The sequence below is a fragment of the Motacilla alba genome, chromosome 4, assembly GCF_015832195.1.
Source record: "Motacilla alba alba isolate MOTALB_02 chromosome 4, Motacilla_alba_V1.0_pri, whole genome shotgun sequence".
In the NCBI taxonomy this organism is placed as follows: Eukaryota; Metazoa; Chordata; class Aves; order Passeriformes; family Motacillidae; genus Motacilla; species Motacilla alba.
Window position 1 is genome coordinate 48,767,080 of NC_052019.1, and position 21,440 is coordinate 48,788,519.

The 21,440-nt window shown below is 38.6% G+C and overlaps 1 protein-coding gene across 2 annotated transcripts in view; it reads left to right on the forward strand.

Annotated features, from left to right (window-relative positions):
- Positions 1-21,440, forward strand: part of PPP3CA (protein phosphatase 3 catalytic subunit alpha) — a 171,458-nt gene that overhangs the window by 51,759 nt on the left and 98,259 nt on the right. For both annotated transcript variants that reach the window (XM_038136261.1, XM_038136262.1), the window contains exon 2: positions 19,149-19,349. In XM_038136261.1, the coding sequence (XP_037992189.1) occupies positions 19,149-19,349 (201 nt within the window). The remainder of the gene's footprint in view (positions 1-19,148; positions 19,350-21,440) is intronic.

Consider the following 21,440-nt stretch of genomic DNA (forward strand, 5'->3'; position numbering starts at 1 on the left):
TATTTGTTTGGAAATAGTGTGCTGTCTGTTACTGCTTCAGGAGAGGTTATTTGTTGTTCCTGGACATGGTTTTAGTTTGTCCTTTTCTATTATTAATTAGTTGTACCAGCCTATTATTCAGAGAAACACGCACATCCCAGTTCTGTCCTTGCCTCATAGATGCATTTACTCTGTGCTTGTGTTTTGCCATTAGGGATTTTCAAATATATTTTTCTGAACACTGGAAGGTGAAGCCAAGTCTTTCAAATACTGTATTTAAAATGACATTTCTCAGGTAACCAGGTAGAGTTAAATGATGCGAATGGCAGACTTCATAGTGATGAAAAAATAAAATGGAATGCAGTGTGATTGTAGGTTCATTTTGAATTCAAGAGGAGAGGGTTTTAAGCTGTTTCCATTAACATATGTGTATCTGGGTATATATTTTGCTTTTTTGACAGTCATTATTTTCCCTGTGGCAAGATTTTTGCAATAAATACATCTTCAGTGCGCTTCTGACTTGTATTTTGCTGGAAGGTGTAAGAACTTCATTCAGCTAAGTGAATTGTTAAGTATTTCATGCAATGCAGCTCTTCCACATCCATTGAAAAGTGATGCTTTATTCCTTGCTTATAGACCTGGTTCCTTGCACAGAGAAGCAGCTTTTCTGTGCTAACATGTCTACAAGTTACATCTAACTAATTTTGAAGTTGCTGTATTTGAATGTTGCTGGAGTTGTGATTTCACAATGTTCATCTCATTATTGAGTCTGAAATTCCAAAGAGAAGAGCAAATTTGGAAGCAGTCCAACGTGCATCCAAAGAATTTCAGGGTGAAGCTTGAGGTAAGAGGGACTGCTATGGAAACGAGATCAGTTCTTTTTTGTAGGATCTCTGCCAAGGCCCTTCATTTGTAGAGGAAGGCATGATATGTTTTATCTATGTTGTCTCAATATAAAAAAAATCACAGTCCCTCATATGGAAAAGATGGATATGCAGTATTTCCATTCTCTAGGATGTTGTGAACCTCAGAAAACCCATTCATCATCCTCTGCCTTGCATTTGCTGTGAGGAACAATGTTTTCTTCTTGCTTGCTGGATTAGCCCAAACAATTTTTTTTTTTTTTTTTTCCTCTTGAAAACATAGCTTCATACATAGCTTCTAGCCAGGAAACATTCTGGGATTCCATTTGGAAGATTTTAAGCTTGGGATAGATGGGGAATAGACAAACAAGTTAACTCGCTTGACATCTGCTGCTAAAGTTGATGTACATAAATGTGTCAAAATTATTTTGGCTGCCTGCGGAAGAGGGAAACATTATCATAAATTCAGTAGTGTTTTGTTTGTCCTGTCGGCCAGGGTTGCTGGTTAAGAGTGTGAATTTAGATTAATGGATTTCCTGTGTATCTGCCCCTGACTATAAGGAGGGTAGATTCTGACAGTGATATCACCAACATATGAAGTATGAACATAGGACTAGAGTAATTTAGAAATCACTTTTTTTGTAAGACTAGAGATTCGGTGAATAGGTGGGGTTTTTTCCCCCCAAAGGAGTTAAATCAGAAGCAATCAAGTTTGATTGTAAAGCTTTAAATGTAGAATTTATCCTTCTGAGTTTGCCATTACATAGGTATTTTAATATTTAAATTTCTTTAAATTATTAGGTCAGGAACAGGGGTTTTAAGATCTTCAGATAATGAAAAAAAGACTGGATATCTGTGTATTGTGTTTCTTAAATGTATCCCAAAGAACACAACAGTTAAGTAAGTTTGAGTTTGAACTCAGTGGCCTTAAAAGTGTGGTAACACTTTTAAGGCTCTGTGCAGTTGAGTCTTTTGGTTTTCAGATGTTTGCCACAGGCTTTCAGTAAGATTAGATCTGTACCAGATAATGTCAGGGCAGGGCTCTTGAGATGATGCAGAGTTTGCCAAAGCACATGTCTGATGGTACGTCAGGTAGAAAATAGTAAGAATGCAAGAGCAAAAAGAAATATTACTAAAAATTAATGTGTTTAACTTTTAAGGTTTAATTAGGATATGCTATGCTGAACTAGCATGAGGAAGTTTGAAAGCTATAGCATTATGTGCATCTAGGGCAGCAGGGGGATAGATCTTTTAAACCCACGTTTCTCCTTTATGGATGATGTTGCAATTAACCCAGCAATCTTTGAAGTTATCGTTAGTCTAATCTTTAAACCAGGAGAGATGCGGAGTTGTTCTGTGACCACGTGATAGACAGTGATAAAACCTGAGAAACTGGAGTTAGAGCTTTCTGACTTGCTTGCATCTGGGTAAGGCATGAATTCTTGGGTGCTTTGGGAAATCCCCAGTGGCAGCCTTAGACTTTGTTAATACACATTCAAGAAATTAAGCACAAAGGATTTTGTTTCTTGTGTGATAAATCCTACTTAGTACACATTAGTATCCTTATGTTCTTAATGCTAAATAATACTAATCTTAGAAAAGCCTTTGTGTCATACAAATATAATATATCATACATTTGTACTTGCTTTTCACTTACATGCAGGATTTTCTACTCTTTATCAAGTTGCAGAGCAATTTGAGACTGCTTGATTCTGCAAAAAATTATTCAGTTGAAGTACACTTAATTTACTCTCCTCTGTTTCACTGAGTATTTGATAAAAGATAATTGAAAATGCTTCAACTTGTACTCAGAAAATTGTAGTTAAATCAGACTTTGCTTTGCTCTTTTTTTCCTGCACCCTGTTAAAGGTCAGTGGATCTTATTTGTAATGTGAATATGCAGGAAAGCACATGGACTCAATTCAGAACTGATGGTGCACTCAGTTAAATGTGCATCTCAAATGTATTTGTTGCATTAATCTCTGTCTTACAGTATGAACACTGAATTGGTAATACAAGGAAGGTATTGCTGGCTGCCAGGTGGTTAATAATTGATTCAATATCTGATTAATTCTTGATTTTCCTAATAAGTGTCTTTTAATTCATTTGTAGAAGTAACTCAGAGAGGTTGGGAGGAACACACGAAAGGTTGGGATTGGTTTTGCTGCAAATTCAATAGACAGTAGTTTGCTGGGAGGCAAACTGGTGCTGGTTCTGACTTATCAGTTATCATCCCCGTCATTACCATCCTCTTGGCAGTAGAAAGAGTGAAAAAAGGTAACTCTTGTATTACTTGCATGTCCACAATTTTTTTTTTTTTGTTTTTCGTCATGGCTTCTTTAGTGACTGTAATTCAGTCTAGGCTGTTCTGTGTTTTTTTCCCCAGAAGGCAGCACTAGAAATAGTAACCTACCTTTAACAGAGCAAATTTCTTCCCTTTTGTTCTCTGCTATTTTTGTTGGGAAGTAGTTTCACTCTTGTCTAATAACATGGTAATAATTTTATTAAAGACTATTCTTTAAATCTCTTTAGGAAAACAGAACAGTCAAAGATTTAAGTTTGAAGCAGCTGGATAGGGGAAAGAAAAAACTTTTAAGCAATTAATGAGTGTAATTAAATCTGTCATTTAGTAGTTTAAATGAAATCTCTTTTTTTGGCAGTTGAGGTGAAACATATTCTTCCCCACATAGGAAAAAAAATCCCAAAACAGCAACAACAGCAAAACCATCCCGCCAACAACCTTTTTTTCACAGGCTCCAACAGATTAGGTGGCCACCAGTGGGTGATAAGTGGAATGCATAGAACTAGTTACACTTGGTAATCTAGCTGGGTTTTGGAGAGTAATGGCTACACACACACACACTCAGGTCACAGCAGTTTATTGCATTGTAATAAAAAGATGTAAATCAGACTTCAGTGTTCAGAAGATACACAATGATACATTTTCTAAAGCGAATGAGATGAAAATCACTTAGGCCTTTGCAGCTCCCATTGAGATTTTCTGTGTTAGGTGACAGGAATCAGTCCTGTTAAGTAAGTCTGATGCAATGCAGTATAAGCATGGTGAAAAATACAACTTTATTTTATAGTAATTTTGATATTTTAGTGTATGGGGAAGGGAGGAAGCAGAGTAGGAGAGGCATATTTTGCAATCTTTTTAGATTAATATTACTAGAAAAGTGTGAAGTGGATTGCAAAAGATAGGCTTTGCTCTGTATTAGAACTGGAACCTGATTAATGGACTGGGAACATTTTGGTCTCAAATAGTCTTTTTTTTTTTTTTTTTTTTTTTTGTTCTCACATCTACTGCATAGTCTACAAGGAGCTAGTTTAAAAAGTATAAAAAAATAGTTTTGTGTATCTGGTCATAGAAGGCTCTTTAGGGGAAAAAACTTTTTTCAGTGCAGACGTGATTACTGATCTCTGTTGACTAATTATAAATTTATTTATCCTTAAGCTATTTTCTTTTTATACTGGAATACTTAATCTTTTTTTGTGAAGTTCATACAATAGATTAATAATGCAGCTCTTCAGCTGCGTTTACAAGGAAGTACTGTAGGCCATTCTGGAAAGTTGCAGTTAAGTCAAGAAAAGCAGACATTTCACTCTGCTTCCTATCTGTTTCGTCACAAATATTTAAAAAGCTATTAAAAAGTGTGAAAGGAAGTTTAAATATTGATTTGGTTCTCCAGTGGTATTCTTGAGGAACAGTTAGCAGAATGGGAGGGCTGGGAACTGTTACCATCTCACTAATTTGTTCTGTGTTGGAAAACTTATTCAAATGGTAGATTATTAAGTTGGAAACAGAAGCATTCTGCCCTTTTTTGATTGTGTTTTGAAAACCTTCATAACAGGGCAAATGTTTTATACCTGATAACCAGTTAGTCCTTAGGGTAGGGAAGAGACAGGCATCTGTCCCTCAGAGGGCCCTTACCTGCAATGTCTGCCTGGGTTTAATTTGTTTGTAAGCATTATTTTTGTGGAAAAGGGAGGGCTTTTGCAAGACCCATCTTCTCCCTCAAGTTCTCTGGTGATAAAAAAAAAATAAAAATTCAGTACTTCAAGCTTGGAGCTGTCCATTGGCTGCCCATAAAACATGGGAGATTGCTGTGTTCTCCTCTCAGAGCAATATTACTTTGGGAGATAATGGCTTTGCTGGAGATAACTCTGTAAACAGAGGCAGGGCTGGTGTAGTGATTTGGGTCCAGGTGAATGTAGCCTGTACTGAGGAATTTCTTCTGGTATATACTTTGGGTATAATGCATTATATAGGAAGATTCTGAGGATCCAAATAATCACAGCCCTGAGATGAATTTCTATTTAACTATTCTCTCAAAAGCATCTCACGTGGAATAGATGTTTCTGGTGGTTTGTGTGCTTTTGGGGCTTTGTACTTGTATTTGTATTGATCAAGAGTTAGTATCGTTTAGAAGCCTTGCAGCCGTTCAGTGTTTGCTAAATATGATTCTTGAGGTTTTTGGGAGCGTGTGGATTAGTGTCCGTTACCTTTCGAATTCAGATGGAATTTTGTGTGAAGTGGGAAGACTTTTAAAAAAGACACATACCCAAATGTCTAAAAACTAGTACAATTTCTTAGGGCAACACTGTCAGAAGTGACCGATGGTTCAATCAATGCAGTGTAACATTACCTGTCAGCAAACCTGGAAAAGCATTTTAACTTCTTCAGCTTTGTGCGATGTGGATTGCTTTTGTGTGAAAAGGAAAGACAAGTCAATGTGTCCTTTGGTACTTCTTTCTAGTTCTGTGTAGCTTTAAGAGATAAAGTCTGTAATCTGTAGAGTTTCCACGTGTGTGCGTGGAAACACAGGCTGGTGAGTATTTAAGTTCCTTTCAATTTCTGTAATCGTAATTCATTCCTTTATTATTAAACATGTAAGAGTGTGTAACAAGGCCATCAGCAGTCTGTCTTGATACCACCGTGGTGTGTATTATTTCCTTGATAGATTGTCTGTTAAATACAAAACACATCAGAGAATTTTGTTTAGAATAAATGTGTGTAGATGAGTGTTATAAATACTTCATGTCTGTGGGCTGTCTCTGTCCTCCGTACCAGTACTAATGCTTTTGCTGCAAATGGTGCAGGGTAGCAAGTTAGAAATCACTTCAGGAAGTGTAATCACTGTAATTTTTGCAATTATTTTTAATGATGCAGAGCTGAATGTATTTGAAATAAACCCTCCACAAAACCTCTTGATATAGGAAATGTGTAAGGCACATTGCTCAGTTTGGGATGCCTGTGCAGATTGTAAAGGCTCTTCCTTTTGTTACGCTGGTCCCCAGAGTAACTGTTGCCTTGGTCACAACATATGAGACAAAAATAAGTGGTACTGGCTGTGCAAATTGCCATGTACCTTTCAGCTCACTAAGGCATGGATTTTGACTCTGCCTTCTACAAGTTGAGCTTACAACCCAGTGAGGCCCTGCCAGGGGTTTTGAATGTGTGCTGCATTAGAAATTTGCCTTTAAAACAGAATGCAAGAGAAGACAGTTCCAAACCCCCAAATATTCCTAAGTTTTGAATGACTTGGGAATTGTCCATTTCTACGTTGATATTGTTACTCCATTGATTTGAGAGGCCAGCAGTATCAGAGGTCTTGGAGATGATTTTGTGTAGAAGTCTGTGAGAATTAATTTTATTGATCATTGTTTACTTAGGCTTTATTCAAACTGTTGCATGAAACTGCAGAAGAGTTGAGCAAACAGGAGAAAGTCTTGTGTGTGTGGTTACAGACCTGTTTCGGGTAGTGTTGTGCACCCAAAATGTTTTTTTGTTTGTCACTGCTTCTTTAGGCTATAAAATGTTCTTTCCCTGAGTATCTCTGACCTTTCTGCTGAGTCTCTTGTAACAGTGGGAGATCTGCATGAAGCAAGAACAGTGAATTCTCTGTCCTTGTACTCCATCATTTGGTTCATGAAATGTGCCTTTTATCTGCAGGTCTTTATTAGGTGCTTAGTGCAAGCCCATTGCTCAGCATGAGAAGTGACTGTGCTCTTGGAAAGAGGCCGCTTTGATTTGCAAGTAGCAGGAACTACATCTTTGAATCTATTTGAAGGAAACAACCCCATGTTCCACTTAAGTCAGAACTGTTTTCCTTGGGTCAGGATGATGCACTGAAATGAAGTAATGCATCTAACAAAACGGAACAGTGCAGCACTCTGAGTGAGAAAAGCCAAGTGGCACATCACGGATTGTAGATGCCAGATGGCTTTTTGGTGCTAGGTTGTGATTATGGCATGTTTCTCCAGGTCCTGCTTTCCTTCATTATAGTAATATATAATAATGTAGTAGGTCAGCTATATTAGTTAGATCAGTTATGTTGATATAGTGATATATGACACAGGTAAAGTCTTGTTTCTTGCTAAGGTAATTTAATAAAAAAATTCTGATGCACCTTACAGGTAAGCTCATCTCTTGATAAGTGAGTTAATGGACTTGAGAGATTAAGATTAAGAACCAGTGAAATGTGTAGGCTGTGTCTTGTCATTTGCAATCCATTAGTGAATGGACCTATTTATGTATTTCCATGATAAATACCATCTGAGGCTTCTCCTCTGGCTCAAGGTCCTTACTTTCATGTATAAGCAGAAATCTGAGAAACTTGAGGGTTTTTTTAGAGAACTTGAAGCCTGTTTCAGCTTTTGCTTTTTATGTTCCGTATGTGAATAATACCTTAATTTTATTTGTCCAAATATTCGTTATTAATACTAATCTCTATTGATATTAATACTGCTATATTGCAGCAAAAACCTGTACAATTGTCTCTCTGTTCTTGTCCCCTCCTTAATCTTGTGGCCATACTTTAATCTCAGGCTAGAAAAAACTTGAGTTCAAGGAGGAGTAAAGCTTGTTACCTCTGGGAAGGTGCACTAATACTCTGTTACTTCTTCCTGGAGGAAAAAAGAGTGTCCTCAGCTTGTCTCAAAAAGTTAACTGCTTAGTGTAAAAGAAGAATTTGGATTCCTTAGGACCAGAAAAAAAAAATTAATGCAGTAGGGGAATGTTGACATCAAAATTCCTGCCCCTGCAACAGATGAGGCCATTTTTACTGGTTTTAGGGAACCAGTGAATGTCAAATGTGGAAGTGGCCTTTGTAGCCAAAGGCATGAGTTTAGTTTCCCTGATGCCTGCATAGCTGCCTAGGCTGCAGCATCACATTTCCTTTCTTCCTATCTGATCCATGGCTTTTGAGTCATCTGTGGAAAAATATTTTGGTCTTGGTCAAGGTAGTGGAAGATGGTATTTTGACCTAAGGTCCTCAGCCAGCACTTCATTGGATAAGTGGCTGATTGAAATCTCTTTTGATGTTGGTTTGAAATAGTAGTGACCTGTTCTGCATTAAAGGATTTGAGACCCAAGATGTGACCCAAAGTGCTTGAAGCCACCTCACCATTAGCAAATGCGAGAGTCCCATTTTCTTGGTGTCTCTCTGATAACTGTGCTTCTTCTATGACTTTTTTTTTTTTTTTTGGTGGGGGTGGAAGTGTGCTGGTCTTCGTAGAGGCATCGCACAGAGTCACCATGACCAACACACAATGGTGCATGACAGAACTGAGCACCCCAGTGCTGAGCTCTTTCTGTGTGTTCTCTATGTTTAGTTACTGGCAAAAAAATTAATTGCTTTTACACAACAAATCTGGGAATAAAGCACAGGTGTCTGGTTCTCTCACTGCTTCATTAAGCTGTTTTTTTTTAAACTCCAATGTTCTGCTTAAGAACAGGATGTTTCAGAGAGTATGAGCAAAATGGTAAATTTAGACAGATTTATTTTTATCTAACATTTATTAAGCAGCAATTGAGATTTGAGGGACGATATGGTTTACAAAAGATAAAAGCATCTATAATATATAAAAGGAGGATTTGAGTTAAATATCCTTTCTGATACAGGACTAGAAGCTTTTAGTGAGAGCTTTGGAACTGTTGCTGCCACGTTTACTGAGAAAAAAAAAGAAAAACAGTTTAAAAAAAAAAGTGCCTGTCAAACTACATAATGTTCCAATCAACAAAAACTTGCCTTTTAAAATGTTAAATTTTTTTCCCTACAAATTCTGCTTGTGTTACTTCTAAAGTCAATACAACTTTTTACAGAAGTCCAGGTCAGTTGATGGAAATAAATGTGCTTTGATGATGAGTCCAAGGCAGAGGTTCCATGCGGATGTTCCATGATACAAGTGCTGGTAGAGGCAAGCCATGAAAACCAAACAAAAATACCAGGGCTGATTCACAGCCACATTGCTTGAGATTAATGTCAGTGTCACTGGGTTTGGTTTGGTAAGTTTTATTTAGACACTGTGAGCAGGCTGAACCCAGTTTCAAAGCTCAGTGTGATCTGTTAATGCTGGATTAGAAAGTGTATTTGTTTAATGGCATTACAGCGTGGCACAGTGGTGAATGTGGTCCATAATCTTTACTATTGACCTATGTGAACTCTAATAACGTCTCAGGGAAATTAGTCCTTTGAGCGTGTTGGAAGAAGAACAAGTTCTATATAAAACTATTTATAACAGTCTCATGGAAGAGTTTGAATTCTTTTCATCAGAAGAGAAAGGCACCATTGCTTACAGGGCCTGTGGAGGGCTGACTTTGCCTTCTGCTTAGGCCCCTTCTGTAAACTGAAGGGTTGAATTCCCCTATTAAATGTTCTAGTTTCAGCTGCGGCATTAGTTTGGAGTGGTAAGCTGTACCTCTGATATCAGGCAAGAATAAATAAATTGTACTAAGCATTTGCTGAGTTCCAGGAGAAAACAGCCATTTCAACTCAGTGAGAATAGTGAAGACTGAGATGGGGATTTTGTTAGTTCGTTTAAAATATGGCTCTGTGTAACATGAAGTGTGTGTCCCTAAATCCTAATGCAGACAAAGCCAAACCATGCTGTGAGAACTAGTTGGTATCTAGACATTAAACTGCATGGGGAAAAAAAAAAAAAAGACTAGTACCTCTTTATGTTGCTGTTTTTCCAGGTGTATGACCTGACCTCTAAATAAGAAGGGGCTGTTATTGGATCAATAATACATGCAACCTAATACAAATTAGTTTTATTATGTAATCAGGTGCAGGGTTTTTTTTAATGCATGTATGTTGCCTGTCTGTTGATTATGGCTGAACAAGCAGAATTCAGTTTCAGTGGAATTCTGAAATTATATTTTTCACACTAGTATGTGCAGAGCTTGGCCAATTCCTTGTACACCTTAAACCAGTGTGAGTCAGTATAGATTCACTCATCCAGAAGTATGTAGTTTTAAAACTTCTGTCAAAGGCTAGAATGCTACTAAATAAGCAAAGTTCTTTGGGATTAAAAAAAATAAATCCCAAAATTCAAACAAAACCTGAAACAAACAGCATGCCCACACATCAACTGCTATTTCCAACAACTTCTTAAGGTCAATTTGGCTCCAGCTGCACTTGGTCCTTACACATACTTATATTTGTAAGGCTTGTTCCTTAGACTTGTCTGATTGATTTATGAGGTACTGGTGTATATTTGCTACTTACTGCATGCCTCATGATCAGCAAAATAATAAATCGGTTAACATTTACAGGTCAGCATGTCTTTTTGATTTAGTTCATAGGGCATAGTTCAGACATTAACATTTTAAATATTTTTCACATCCTGATATTTATTGACTTTGGTAAGGTGTTTGAGTTTCTTATTTGTTTCCCCAAAACTTTGCTTTTAAAAAAAATTTCAAATAAAATAAAACTTATATTCAAAGATGCTACTTGCAAGTCCTTTGGTCAGCATGGCAGTAAAATACCTTGATCTGTTAGCATCCCTACCCCATGTCTTTGTCCTTTGTCCTTAGGCTGCGCAGAAAATTATCAATTGCTAGGTGCCAAATAGCCTTAAATTTCAAATGTGAGATGTATTTTTTAAACAATTACTTAGTAATGCTAGTAGGAATTTTCATTTCCTCTGCCCAGTGAACTTTCTTATAGCAGCCACAGATGTGCTGGTGTTTCTTGTTCCAGGAATCAACCTCTGCAGGCTGACATTTAAGCAGAGCAATTTCGGTAATGTGGCATTTAAGGAGTGTTAGGAAACAGAGTATCTCCAAATAAAGGCTGCTTTACTTGCACTTACTCCATCTCTCCTTTTAGGAGTTGAAGGCCAAGCTGGATGGAGCTCTGAGCAACCTGGTCTAGTGGAAGGTGTCCCTGCCCATGGGAGAGAGGTTGGAACTTGGTGCTGTTTAAGGTCCTTTCCAACCCAAACCATTCTATGAGTCTATGACTTGTTTTAACAAATTTGTCTGACAAGTGGCAGCCTGTGTACAGTGGTCAATTTTTGGACACTAAATCTTGGTTGTATTTAAACCTTGCCCTGATAGAACAGCTTTGGAAAGGAAATGATGTTTTCTTTCTGCCCTTTTGCGTGTCACTAGAAACTTTGAGTTAGTCCTCAAAGCCAAGCTGATTTCTGATGAAATCTGGTAAAGGTACCTCATTATGCTCAGAAGGTTTGAGAGGGAATTCTGTTTTTTAGGTGAGGGATAATTTGCAGTCCCTCTTTTAGCTACCTTTGCTATATAAGTGACTGAAATTTGGTAGTGTCAGCTGACTGAAGTTGAACCAAAAAATCAGAAGAAAATGGTGCCAGAAATCTGTATTGATACCTGAAGGTTTTCCAGGTCCTAGAATTGATTGTTTGGGGTTTTTTTCCCCTGTAAATTGAAATAATTTCAAGTGCAATCACTTCCTAATTGCCTCCAATTAGGAACAATAATGAAGCTTTACCATAGAAAAGAAACTAGCCATCACTCAAGTATTTTGGGGGATGGAGGACTGTGCCTGATTCCTTATCTAAGTCTTGGAAGACCTTTGGTATTTTCCATTGTTACAGGGTTCTTTTTCCCCTGACTATTTTCTCCAAATGAATTGTTCTCATAAAGGAATTTAAACTCTGGGTAATTGTTGTTCTCTGTTCCAAAAGCTAATAAAAACAAAGCTCAACAGTATTCAGTTCAAGGCCTATGGAAAAACTTGGGTGTAACAAAGTAGAAAAACAAACTTTTCTGATGAGGCCAGGAAGCTATGATCACATTTTCCAGTTTTTACTGTATGTGTTGGTCCTAACTGGGAATGTTTCCTATTGAACTGAATTTTTCCTCTCCACTTTATATTGTAGTTGATTTTTTTTATCCATGAACTGTGGACAAGAGTGGATCGTAAATGTCAGATACTTGCATATGATCTCAAACACAAGGAAAGATTGCTCTTTTGCAATATTTTATAGGGATGTGTTGTTTTGTGCTCTTTAAGACTGATAGGATTTGATTGTTTATTACAGCAGTTGGCCAAAAGATACTGTGGGAATGCTGCCAGTGTATAACCACATAAACTACAATTTGATATTTCATACAGACCCATTTCTTTGAATTAGGAGGCTTTTCTTTCTTGCAGTTTTTGTGAAGTGTACCTTCTTCCCTTCCCCTTTCCAGCCTGTACCTCCTCCAAGGTTCTCAGGGTTCCTGTGCTCTCTGATGTGTCTGTTGCCTGTAAATGGTCTGGAGAAGTTCTGATGTATTTTTTCCTCTTTTTCTGAAAAACTGAAAACCAGTTTTATTGCTAATTGCTTGATAAGGATTGAAAATTAGAGTTAGATTTGGCTTGTTAGGGAGATATGCATTTATCTGTGTTGCTGATATCAATGCTACAATTTATTACAAAAGTGTTCAGAGTGGTTGAGTTGGGTACATGTCAATCAACTCACCAGTGAAGGGTCAAACCACCAAGGGAATCTTGTGTGTTTATCCAGGCCTTGGTGGTTTTTGTAACTATTCTTCATTTGAGCCCAGAGAAAGAATTATGGGCCACTGCTGTAACCTCTTGGAAGAACCTCTGTGTGTAAATTCTTCTTCAGGGTTTTAAAGCTTCCTGAGGTGACTATAAAGAAAATCAAATCCTAAAGTAGTGAGTGTTGTTTTTAATGGATTTTTTAAAATGAGTGAAGGTGACATAGCTACTTACTGTGGTTCTTTCCAAGTATAATTTGACCTGAGTTTGCAAGGAGATTGGTTGTGCTCTTTTAAAGAAAGCTTGAAGAAAAGCGTTGCTATATACTTTTCTTATTGTTAGGTACTGTGTATTCTGGAGGAGGCCAGTTATGCCATGAAAAGGCCATAGCAATTCCCCAAGTGGTGGGAAGTTGTAGTACTCTAGCCTTTCATCCTGTAAGAACAGGCACTAGGCATCCACCCAGGGGCAACCCATCATACTTCAGCTTGGTAATTAGGCAGAGATGCCAGGATTTCATCCCCCTTCTGTTGGTCCAAGTTAATGGTGACCATTATTGTCCTTCCTTTCTGCTGTGCCACTCATGCAAAGAGATCCTTGTATGTTCATTAAAGTGGCAGAAACAGTTGAGAGATCATCCTTTCAAAAACTTATCCATATGGTTGAAATGTACTGTCATAGCTCGTGGCACAGTGTGCAAGTAAGTCCCAGCTCCACAGCTGGTCAGAGGCAGCACCCTCCTGTGAAGTAACAAGGTGCACAGGGTGAGACTTCATCCTTCCATTTTAGGTTTGAGGCTCAAATCCTGTAAAGGTCTTGTGCCTCTTGAGGTATCATGGAGTTATGTTGCGTGAGGACTGCTTGGAGTGTGCTGGAATGGGTTGTCTTAGAGTGGGACATTTCACTGGAGGAGTGAAGCTGACTGATTAAAACACCACAGCCTTAGTGTCTGGAAACAACAAGGCAGTATGTTGGGATCAGTACATGGTTGACGCAGCCCTTCCTTTTACAAACATTGTCCTGTCACAGCTTTTGTCCGAGGTTAGGCACGCTTCTCTGAGGCAATTCTGTCTTTGCTGTTATGTTCCCCGATTATGACTGAAGTGTCAGAATATATTAAAAATAGTCATTGGAACTGGCATGTTTGATGAAGTGTCTTTTGTTGCTTTTAAAAATTTTTATAATTTGAGCTTTTTTTTCATCAAAAAATAATGCTAGCATGGCTCATCTCAGTCTTGTGAGAAGCAGTTTCCTTGCCAACCTGTAGTACCTTCTGTTTTTTCTAGGCCACAGGTGTTATTGCCTCATGTCAAATGGCCTGTTTTCCATGTTGTCAGCTGAGATATCTGTGAAAGGAACTCCTTTCTTGTTTCTCTCTAAATTTGGTATATGCGGACTTTGTTGAGGTATGACTCTCTTGTCTGCTCCCAGTTTGGTTCACATACAGGTGCTGTTACTCAAAGGTTGTCTTCATGTAACATTCTTTTTGATGGACTCTTTCTTTCTTTTTGCAGTATTGACTTGCTTGCTCAGTGAAAACCTCGGTTTTCTGTGAAGCAAAGTGCCTTGCTCATGAGTGATGTTAATTCAGTTATGTCTTTTAGCAAATACGGTTGTGAGCTCTTCTGATTACACTGCAAGAACTTGTTGGCAATGAAGAAAAATTCATGCTAAATTTCTATAGGAATCCTCATAGCTGCTTCTTATTTTATACTGTAGATTTATTTTCCAGATTCTAATTTCCAACACTTTCACCATCTGGTGAGCAGATCTAGTAAAAACAGTCCTCAAATACGTCATGTCTTAAAATAGCAGGTGAAAGCTTGATCTTTTAGAGAGAGATTGCCAATTCCAGTGCCTACTCTAATGACAGTAGCTAATGTAAAATGAAACCTGATAGTTTTTGTTAGAAAACATCAGAACATGTGTTCCACTTTTAGCTTCACTGAGATGATTTTGGTTTGGCTCTTTTGCTGTCATATAAATAGCTGGAATTTTTTTTATCAGGTATAGACATATTTCCTTGCCAAGTACACAAAAATCTAATAAGAACTTGCATATGGTATGAGTGCTATAGTACAAAATTTTATATTGAAAAGAAATTTTGTCTTCTGAATAACTCGTCTTTCTGTATGGTACTCCAAAAAAAAAAAAAAAAAAAAAACCAACAAACTTGCTAAGGAAGTAATATGCAGGTTAAAAAAGAGATCGCAGTGATTTAGTGTGTTGGAATGGTTGAATCTGTCTCCAGAAAACTTGTGTATGGAGATGAAAGCATTATCCATGAGGTGCCTGAGGAAATCTGTTGAGGGGGGATGTTTGTCACATGAGAATTCCATGTCTTGCATGGCTGAGCATCTTTGGCAGTTCCCTTTCCTTTTTCTACTGCCTTGGTGAGCCCTGGACTGCCTGGAGGTTTCACTCTGTTCCCCTTTAGCAGCTGTGGATGGCGGTGACTCATCTTCGTGTTTCAGTCTGTCACCTGAATTAAGTAGAGTTCATGAAAAAAAAAAAGTCATGGTTCCTTCCCCTTAGGTTCATAGAAACCAAGTAAACCAGAAGTTCATAGGCAGCTGTACAGGAATTAGGTAATGCTAAAACTCATGTCTTTAGGTTGAAAAGTTGATCTTGGGCTGCGTCTTTGTGTTGCCGCATAAGTTTTGTCAGACCCAGTATGGTGCAGAAATGCAGAACTCCGATTAAATAGTAAAAACTCCAGTATGGGTGGTTTTGGTCAGCAGGAATGCTCAAGATTATGCTGTATGTTCAACACATTATAAAATGGGTGTAGATTTTCAGTCAGACTGCAAAACCTGATAGTTAACTATTAAAAATGCTCCTTTCTTTAAAAAATACAGTTTTGTTGGCGTTTTGGAGATTATTTTTATCATGGTTTTAGGAAACTTTTAGGCATACTGAGTCTGAAGGTTATGAAGAAGTAGATGTAAAAAACCCAAAGCTGCAGAGTGACCTTTTAATTTTTTTTGCACCTGTGGCATAAGTGTCAATGTGTTTAATAACTTGTGCTCTAGGCATGGCTGTAGTGCAAATGTTTCTCAAAATGGCAAATTGCAAATTGCTGTCAGACAAATGCAGTGCATTTATTATTGAGATGTTAGCAGATGTTATAGGTGTGTTTTCCTTACAAGTAAAAAAGCAAACATATACTTGTCATAAAAGTATGGTGTGCTATAGTTATGTACAGCCATGCAGCATAAGTTACATAAGATTATAGGACAAGCATTACAGGGGGAGATAATTTGGGAACTTGAACATTGATGAAAGAGAGTTTTTCTTATGGGCAGCCTCCTCTGAGAGTATTAATTTAGTGTACAGCTTCATTTTAAAATGAATAATATATAAACAAAATAATGCTTGCTTTGCCACATGCTTGTATTTTATTTATGCGTGCACACATGGTCCACTCTAATTAAGCAGAGCTCTTTATGGTTTATTTATTTGTTCCAGAGCGGCTGCTTAATATTTGAGAGAAACAGTAATGATGTCTGACCTTTGCAGTGGCTGTGTTAGCAACGAGATGGGTTTTGCAGGAGCCTGCAAGAACAGTAAAAGAACAGGTTGATCTTTTCCTCCATTTGCTGGAACATGCTCAAGAGACCTGAAAGCACAAGTGGAAAAATCCCTATTAGTAAATGGTTAAAGAGAATTTTCTTGTGCTTTCGGATCTCAGGAGACTGTTACTGACAGGCTGAGGTCAAGGGTTTTAAATTTTGTTTCTTTGCATTTGGTTGTGGTCCATGTTTTATGACCAAATCACCAGGGTAGTATTTCACTTGGCGAATAGTTGTTTGGGGTTTTTTTTTATGCCAAGAAAGAAAGTAGTGCAAATGAGATGGATACCAGTCCAGGTTTTAAGTTTTTACAGAGTGTGATTAGGCATGCATGAGTCTTGTGTGGTGGTCTTGTAGTGAGATTTGTCACTAAACTTCTAAAAATATGTCTTATATGTAGATGCACATTTTATTGCCTGTCCCCTTTTTATGGCCTTTGCTTAATACAGATTGCTGCCTGTTTTTACAAAAATATCCCCTGGGCCTGTGCCATGGTGAGGAGCTCAATACTGGCAGTTCAGTACCACACTCCTTCCTCTTCCTGCCTTTCCCTGGTGGCCTCCTCTCCCAGTTTTATGCTCTTTCTCATTATTTATTGTGTGCACAGTTGGTGTCTGATGAAATTCTAGGGTTTATTTCTGATAAGAGTTGAGTTTATTGCATTTGTTATTTACTTATATATGCTAATATGATAGGTTTAAAAAAGCAGAAAAAGAAAAAAAGGAATGGAAAAACAGATGGATACCTGTGTATTCAGATGGTAACATTGCTCTCTGTAAAGCAATGCAAGTTAAATGTTTGTTGTATTTATAAAAGGATTTTGGCTGATATAGGCATTTGTGGGTGTTATTAGTAAAAATGATGTTTAACTGACTTGTTCATGAGTGTGACCGTTTCTTACATTGTTCTTCTGTGGAAGCTCTGTGTATGTGTACATTCAAAGTTAATATTCTTATAATGGAAGATGCAATTTGCAGTCTATTCAGTCACTCATGTTTTTGCTTATTAATCATGAATCATCTGCTATTGGAACAGTATATTTTTTTCTTTAATTAGGTACGGGTAGATCTTTGTTAGAGCTTTGCCTGCAGAACTCTTACAGTCCTGCAGCATATGTCTTTTTTTCTAAATCAGTAGGTTTTGTGTCATAGCTTTTATTTGCTATTTTCATTGCATCTATGTTTTGCTCTGTCTTTATAAATGTAAAAATCTCCTTTCAGCATACAAGCATAATTAGTAGTTACCTCAAAGTACTGGTGCGCTGCATAGGTTTGTGCATTATCATGCCTTTGAGGAGGAGCAGTGGTTGTTGTCTTGCTAAGGAATGCAAGCTAATGGTATGTACTTCTTCCAGCCAAAGCGATTGCAGATATGTACCAACTTTTCCCCTTCCTCCTTTCTCCATGCTGGAAATGCAGGATCATTAGGACTAGGTAGCCTTCCAGAGTTTTCTTTGTGTAAAAAGAGGATCGAGGCTTGGAGAACTGCGGAGCTATCCCTCACCTTCTGTTTTTTAGAGATTATTATTTTTCTGTGTTGCATAATAAATTGTTTATTTCATAAATTTTCACCTTTTCCCCCTTTTGGCCTGTGTTTAAGTCTGACAGCAGTCAAGCTTCAGTGTATTTCAGACACCCACATTCATAAGTCCCTACCAGATTATTTCAGTGAATGGACTGCTGAAGCAGCAAAAAGGAACGAAAACAAGATTGAGGTGCGGGGAAAGGCATTTTTTGAAGCTGTTTGTGTCAAAAATATCAGTGGAAAATAACTGTGTAAAGTGACTTTATTTTCTGCTCTCTTACTTCTGGTAGTGTAAGAGAAGAGTGTTGAGTTTGAACTTTAAATAATGAGTGTGAGTTACGGGTTTTTGCAGTCCGCTGATGGTGAAATTAGAAGAAAACTGAAGCTAAAGGATGTATTGATCTGCCGTGTTAGGGTCTCATGTCTTGTGATGGGGTGAAGCTGCCAGTAAGACATTCCGAAGGGTACAAGACCCTTTGGCAGGGACAGGGTTGCACTGCAGATGTGACCCGCTGAAACCCGCCCTGTGGCCACCTCCTGTCCCTGCTTGGAGCTCTGGAACAACCTGACCCTCTTGCATCTGTGGCAGGGATCAGGATAATTACCCTGTGGCTGGTGAGGCGGGCGCTGCCTAATGCTGCTCTGACTGAACTGCGAGGGAAAGGGGTTAAGCTGGGATAATGTTCCAGCCTCATCCTGGCAACTGACAGCATCACCTCCGAGCTTTCTTGCTCCAGCTGGTACCAGCAGAGCAGAAACATACAAGTTGATTCCTCTGACCTTACTTGAGGACAGTACGCAGGTTGCTGCCATGTTGCCAGGGCAAGCTTCGTATTTGTCCATTTACTTCCAACTTCAGTCTGATGCATCCTCTCCCCTGTCCGTGCTGGAATGGTCTATTCAGCACTGGTGGGTTTCACGTGTATCTTGTGCAGCAAGCTATTACTTATAAAGGGAAAACATCTTACATCCCTCTACCCAAAGTCATTAGAGAGAGCTGGTTTTAGAATTTTAATTGGAGTGTATCTATGCATGTCCATGCACAGATATACAATATTGCACTTGTTTGTGCATTTTATGCTGTTAATGAAAGGGATGTCAATGTTCTCTATTTCTACCAAAGCAGTTTAAACTCTGTTCCCTCCTTTCCCTGGTATTCCCATGCCTTTTGGGGGATTTACTTGAATGTATCTACCTGTAATTATGGCCTAAATACTCCTCTCAATTTTCTATAAGCATGAATTGTTTCTTGCATGTGTGAATAATATATCTTGCAGAATACATGCACTTTAATGGTATTTTTGGGAGTCTGTGTACAATTGAAACCACAAATTGTAAGAGGCGGTAGAAAATCTTTGGTGTAACGTTCAGCAGCAGAGATGTGTTTTGAAATGTGTCAGTAATAGAAGCTTTTCTGTGAAGAGTGACCATATATTTTTTTGGTTTTTTTCATCTAGCTGTCCCATTTCCTCCAAGTCACCGTCTCACAGCTAAGGAAGTGTTTGATAATGATGGAAAACCTCGTGTGGATATCTTGAAGGCGCACCTTATGAAAGAAGGGAGACTGGAAGAGAGTGTCGCTTTGAGAATAGTAACAGAGGGAGCTTCGATTCTCCGCCAGGAAAAGAATTTGCTGGACATAGATGCGCCTGTCACAGGTTAGTGGGGAGTTATGGTGGTGGAGAGGAGTGGTTGCTGGCTGGGACGTGTTTGGTTGTGCATTAGGGTATGTGGCTTCCTAAGGCACTGAAAGGCAGCTTGAAAATCAGTTGTTCTCTCCAATACTTATTCGCTCTTCATCTGCTACCACTGGGTAATGGAGGCCATCAAGCAGCTTGTAATTTAAAGAAAAGGATTGCAGCTGCTGAGACCTGTCTGTTTCTAAGGCAGGGAACATTTTTAGTCTTTAGGAGAAAATTAGAACTACTTTCTGAAACGTGAAAAGTTACTTGGCCTTTAGCACCAGGTATTAATTCTGTAGCTGTATAGATCTTTTTGTCATAGTATGACTGTTCAGACATACAGATAGCATTGGGCTCTGGATGTCATGAAGTTCAACAAGGCCAAGTATAAGAACCTGTACATGGCTTGGGGAAATCCCAAGCACCGATAAAGGCTGGGCAGAAAATGGACTGAGAGCAGAGGTGATGAGAAGGACTTAGAAATGTTGGTGGATGAGAAGCTCAGCATGTCTTGGCAACGTGCCCTTGCAACCCAGAAAGCCAGCTGTGGCCAGGGCTGCATCAAAAGCAGCATGGGCAGCAGAGCGAGGGAAGGGGTTCTCTTCCAGCTCCTCTGCCCTGGTGAGGAGACCCCACTTCGACTGCTGCATTCAGCTCTGGGGCTCCTGACATAAGGAGCCCATTAACCTATTGGAGCAAGCCTAGAGGAGGTCCACAAAGATGCTCAGGGTGCTGGAGCACTTGTCCTCTGCAGAGAGGCTGAGAGGTCTGGGGCTGTTCAGCCTGGAGAAGAGAAGGCCTTGGCGGGACCATATATCAGGACCTTCCAGTACCTGAAGGGGGTCTACAGGAAAGTGAAAGAGGGAATTCTTACAAAAGCTTGTAGTGACAAGGCAAGGGGGAACGTCCTCAAACTGACAGATGGTGGGTTTAAATGAGATATTAGGAAAAAATTCTTTACGATGAGGGTGGTGAGGCACAAGCTCATCCCTGGACATGTTCAAGGCCAGGCTGGATGGGGCTTTGAGCAACATGGTCCAGTGGGACTTGCCCAGCCTGTGATGGAGGGGTTGGAACTAGATGATATTTAAGGTCCCTTCCAACCCAAAACATTCTGTGAGGGAATTATGGTGTCAAATTTAGTGGAAATTTTAATTAGATGTTAAGGAAAATAAGAAGTGCAGAAAAAAAATTAGCAGTTTGTGTTGCCTGGGGGATTAATGAATTGTGCCGGTTGCAGAGCCCATCCTGCCCTTGACTATCAAACACTACCACCCACTCATTAATCCTCAGGAAATGCCTTATTTTTGAATTTCCTTCTCTAATTGTCTCCTGCCTCTGCCTGCATTCTGAATGTATGAATGCATTTGCTTGCTCTAATGTGTGTCCTCCCATATTTTGTTGTTGCTACTAGATATGAATGCATTTTTGGCAACTAATTGATCAGTGGCATAGAAAGTTAGCTTGGGGGAAAAAGATATCTAATTCCAGCCAGTTTAAACTATGAAGCCAAAGTATAAAACCTGGTTTAAGAAGTAATGTCCTTTCATCACTTTTGGTTCTCGAGAGCCTTGATAAAAGTACAAGAAACAGTCATTTACTGCAGAGGAAGGATTACCAGTTTTTATTAGCAATACTGGTAGTAGTCACCAAAAACTACATAGAAATAATAAAACCATTTTCAGGAAATCTTTTCTGAAGCTGAGTATAGTGTCTGGACTAGAATGATGCACAATTTATTAAAGCTTGTAATTTTAAAAGTGACATCCAACTAGAGGGATTGTAGCTTGACCTGGAGTGGTAATGTGCATCATTTTTTATGTAATAATTAGCTTGTCATGCTGCTGTACATTTCTGATGGAAAAGATGTCAATCATGTTGCAGCTCAGGGATGAATAAAGAAAACAGAGTGAATAAAAGGACCCTTAGTTGACTGAGAATAAAGTTCTGCAGATATTTTTTTTTGACACTTCAGGATAAATCGAAGAAGTTGAAGAGGTTCCGTACTGTTGCCCATAACTGAGTGTCAGACACACAGAAAATTCTACCCTTTTATGGATTTTTTTG